Source organism: Salvelinus sp. IW2-2015, linkage group LG27 (genome assembly GCF_002910315.2).
Source record: "Salvelinus sp. IW2-2015 linkage group LG27, ASM291031v2, whole genome shotgun sequence".
Lineage (NCBI taxonomy): Eukaryota > Metazoa > Chordata > Actinopteri > Salmoniformes > Salmonidae > Salvelinus > Salvelinus sp. IW2-2015.
The window spans coordinates 6,086,301-6,090,845 of NC_036867.1; the positions used below are offsets into that span (position 1 = coordinate 6,086,301).

The 4,545-nt window shown below is 43.4% G+C and overlaps 1 protein-coding gene across 10 annotated transcripts in view; it reads right to left on the reverse strand.

Annotated features, from left to right (window-relative positions):
- Nucleotides 1–4,545, reverse strand: part of ptprma (protein tyrosine phosphatase receptor type Ma) — a 300,425-nt gene that overhangs the window by 44,286 nt on the left and 251,594 nt on the right. For 4 of the 10 annotated variants that reach the window (XM_070435628.1, XM_023972507.3, XM_070435630.1 and 1 more), the window contains 2 exons: nt 2,460–2,534; nt 1,873–1,899 (listed from right to left, as the gene is read on the reverse strand). The exons of 3 other annotated variants lie outside the window; for them this stretch is intronic. In XM_070435628.1, coding sequence (XP_070291729.1) covers nt 1,873–1,899; nt 2,460–2,534 — 102 coding nt within the window. The remainder of the gene's footprint in view (nt 1–1,872; nt 1,900–2,459; nt 2,535–4,545) is intronic. 3 more of the 10 variants (XM_070435624.1, XM_070435632.1, XM_070435626.1) reach the window with 1 other exon arrangement.

Below are 4,545 nucleotides of genomic sequence, written 5' to 3' on the forward strand. Positions count from 1 at the left end.
CATCGCCATAGCAGAAAGTAGTTCCCAATCGCCATAGCAGAAAGTAGTTCCCATCTCCATAGCAGAAAGAAGTTCCCATCGCCATAGCAGAAATAAGTTCCCATCGCCATAGCAGAAAGTAGTTGCCATAGCAGAAAGAAGTTCCCATCGCCATAGCAGAAAGAAGTTCCCATCGCCATAACAGAAAGAAGTTTCCATCGCCATAGCAGAAAGAAGTTTCCATCACCATAGCAGAAAGAAGTTCCCATCGCCATAACAGAAAGAAGTTTCCATCGCCATAGCAGAAAGAAGTTTCCATCGCCATAGCAGAAAGAAGTTTCCATCGCCAAGCAGAAAGAAGTTTCCATCGCCATTATCAAGAAAGAAGTTCCCATCGCCATAGCAGAAAGAATTCCCATCGCCATAGCAGAAAGTAGTTCCCATCCCATAGAGAAAGAAGTTCCATCGCCATAGCAGAAAAGAATTCCCATCGCCAGAGCAGAAAGAAGTTCCCCTCGCCATGGCAGAAAGAAGTTCCCCTCGCCAGAGCAGAAAGTAGTTCCCCTCGCCAGAGCAGAAAGTAGTTCCCATCGCCATAGCAGAAAGAAGTTTCCATCGCCATAGCAGAAATAGTTTGCCATAGCAGAAACGAAGTTCCCATCGCCAGAGCAGAAGAAGGTTCCCTCGCCATAGCAGAAAGAAGTTTCCATCGCCAGAGCAGAAAGTAGTTCCCATCGCCATAGCAGAAAGAAATTCCCACGCCATAGCAGAAAGAAGTTCCCATCGCCAGAGCAGAAAGAAGTTCCCCTCGCCATAGCAGAAAGAAGTTTCCATCGCCATAGCAGAAAGAAGTTTCCATCGCCATAGCAGAAAGGAAGTTCCCCTCGCCAGAGCAGAAAGTAGTTCCCATCGCCAGAGCAGAAAGAAGTTCCCCTCGCCATAGCAGAAAGAAGGTTCCCATCGCCAGAGCAGAAAGTAGTTCCATCACCATAGCAGAAAGAAGTTCCCATCGCCATAGCAGAAAGAATTCCCATCGCCATAGCAGAAAGAAGTTCCAGCCATCGCCATAGCAGAAAGAAGTTCCCATCGCCATGCAGAAAGAAGTTCCCATCGCATAGCAGAAAGAAGTTCCCATCGCCATAGCAAAAGAAAGTTTCCATCGCCATAGCAGAAAGAAAAAAGTTCCCATCGCCATAGCAGAAAGAAGTTCCCATCGCCATAGCAGAAAGAAGTTCCATCTCGCATAGCAGAAAGAAGTTCTCCATCGCCATAGCAGAAAGAATTCCATCGCCATCAGAAAGAATTCCACGCGCAATAGCAGAAAGAAGTCCCATCGCACATGCAGAAAGAAGTTCCCATCGCCATAGCAGAAAGAAGTTCCCATCGCCATAGCAGAAAGAAGTTTCCATCGCCATAGCAGGACAAGAAGTTCCATCGCCATAGCAGAAAGAAGTTTCCATCGCCATAGCAGAAAGAAGTTCCCATCTGTTTGTATGCATGTTTTCAGTTTGTTTGCTGTGCCACTCCCCCTCATCCAGTCCACATTGTCTGTCCATGCATATGAGAGGTCATAGACATACGTGACGTCACACGCACGACACGGAATGCGGATGGGATGGAGTGAATTAGCCAACCTCAGCTTGATTAGAAAGAAACAGAACCTTCTGGTCTGACATAAAGARGAAAAGCAGGCAGGTATGAATGTGTGAAAGCCATTATCAGGAAGAAAAAAAACAGTCCAAATTACTCTCTCTCCCCCTCCACTCTCTCCCCTCTCTCCCCTCTCTCCTTCCCTCAAATACACAGCACCTAGTCTATTTTAGAGTAGGCTGTCAGTTGGTCTGTAAGCATAAGAAACGTATTGTATGTCAAAAATAAAGAATGTTTTCTCACCCAAGATAGCGGTTGGCACAAAGGGATCTGCCCACACCCCAAAACCAGTGCAGAGTAGGGGGTTAACAAAGAAGAGAGAATATAGCAGTGAATAGGGTGACGTGCTCTCCCCTCAGGTGAGACAGCAACATTATAGCAGAGCAGTAAATTGTTATTACAGTCAACAAGAGAGGCAAAGAACCCCCCCCCTCCCCCCCATGGAAGAACAGCATAAATAGCTCATAAGTAACAATATGAGAGATTATAACTAAGTCAGTTTAATATCATGTCCAACAAAATCCAACAAATTTCATTATCACTTCAAATCGATCTACCAATATGGCTAAATATGGTTCTCCCAAGTAGGGGCCGGAAATAGAATGCTGAAGTGCAAACGCTATAGAGCAATTAAAACTGCAGGCAAAAAGAGAACAGGCATCATTACAGTGTTTCGCAGGCCACCGTTAGATCAAGCAGAACGTTGACCAAACAAAGGCGCCTGGATTCATTAAAAGGTCAAAGTTGAAGGGGTCATTCAGAGATCAAGGGTTATAAGAGGTCAAAGAAGGTGGTATTAGTGTTAAAAGGAGTTTGAAGAGGTAGTTTACCTGGGTAGTAGGAGGTGGGTACAGAAGTGCTGAGTGTGTTAGTCTTCATGGTGAATGACGAGGGCGAGGAAACAGCTTTTAGCAAGAGAGAGAGCAGTCAAACAGAATGGTCAATATAACCTTTAGTGAAGGAAGAAGTAATAGTACACAGATGAAGTCGGAAGTTTACATACACCTTAGCCAAATACATTTAAACTCMATTTTTCACAATTCCTGACATTTAATCCTAGTAAATATTYCCTGTYTTAGGTCAGTTAGGATCACCACTTCATTTTAAGAATGTGAAATGTCAGAATAATAKTAGAGATAATGATTTATTTMAGCTTKTATTTCTTTCATCACATTCCCAGTGGGTCAGAAGTTCACATACACTCAATTAGTATTTGGTAGCATTGCCTTTAAATTGTTTGACTTGGGTCAAATGTTTCGGGTAGCCTTCCACAAGCTTCCCACATTTGGCCCATTCCTCCTGACAGAACTGGTGTAACTGAATCAGGTTTGTAGGCATCCTTGCTCGCACACGCTTTTTCAGTTCTGCCCACAAATTTTCAATAGGATTGAGGTCAGGGCTTTGTGATGGCCACACCAATACCTTGACTTTGTTGTYCTTATACCATCTTCCCAACTTTGGAAGTATGCTTGGGGTCATTGTTCATTTGGAAGACCCATTTGCGACCAAGCTTTAACTTCCTGACTGATGTCTTGAGATGTTGCTTCAATATATCCACATAATTTTCCTTTCTCATGATGCCATCTATTTTGTGAAGTGCACCAGTCCTTCCTGCAGCAAAGAACACCCACAACATGATGCTGCCAACCCCGTGCTTCACGGTTGGGATGGTGTTCTTCGGCTTGCAAGCATCCCCCGTTTTCCTCCAAACATAACGATGGTCATCATGGCCAAACAGTTATATTTTTGTTTCATCAGACCAGAGGACATTTCTCCAAAAAGTATGATCTTTGAGCTAGGTCACTGTACACAACTTATCAAGGCAGCTGTCGAATGGCGACCGACAAACACGGCGACCAAAGCTCAGCATACTCCGCGGCTTTATCAACGAACCGGCTGAACGATATTGATTCGGCTGAAATATGTTTGTATGAACACAGCGCGTTGTCTTACACAAACCAAAATACTGTCATTAAAAAACATTAGCGTGTTTGTATCCATACGCTTACCCAGAACAGTACATTTTCCATTTAGATTTTAGTAATTAGGCAGACGTTCTTATCCAGAGTCTCAGGTTCTTGACATTAGTCCACTTGTTAAATTGACTCAGTCAGGAAACAGGCTGCATTGTTTGATTCCTTCAGATTTTGAAGTCGGAAGTTTACATATACTTAGGTTAGAGTCATTAAAACTCGTTTTTCAACCACTCCACAAATGTCTTGTTAATAACTATAGTTTTGGCAAGTCGGTTAGGACATCTACTTTTTGCATGACACAATAATTTTTCCAACAATTGTTTACAGACAGATTATTCACTTCTAATTCACTGTATCACAATTCCAGTGGGTCAGAAGTTTACATACACTAAGTTGACTGTGCCTTTAAACAGCTTGGAAAATTCATGGCTTTAGAAGCTTCTGATAGGCTAATTGACATAATTTCAGAGAATTGGAGGTGTACCTGTGGATGTATTTCAAGGCCTACCTTCAAACTCAGTGTCTCTTTGCTTGACATCATGGAAACATCAAAATAAATCAGCCAAAAAAAATTGTAGACCTCCACAAGTCTGGTTCATCCTTGGGAGCAATTTCCAAATGCCTGAAGGTACCACGTTCATCTGTACAAACAATAGTACGCAAGTATAAACCCATGGGACCACGCAGCCGTCATACCGCTCAGGAAGGAGACGCGTTCTGTCTCCTAGAGATGAACATACTGTGGTGCGAAAAGTGCAAATCAATCCCAGAACAACAGCAAAGGACCTTGTGAAGATGCTGGAGGAAACAAGTACAAAAGTATCTATATCCACAGTAAAATGGTACTATATTGACTAACCTGAAAGGCGCCTCAGCAAGGAAGAAGCCACTGCTCCAAACCGCCATAAAAAGCCAGACGGTTTGCAACTGCAGATGGGGA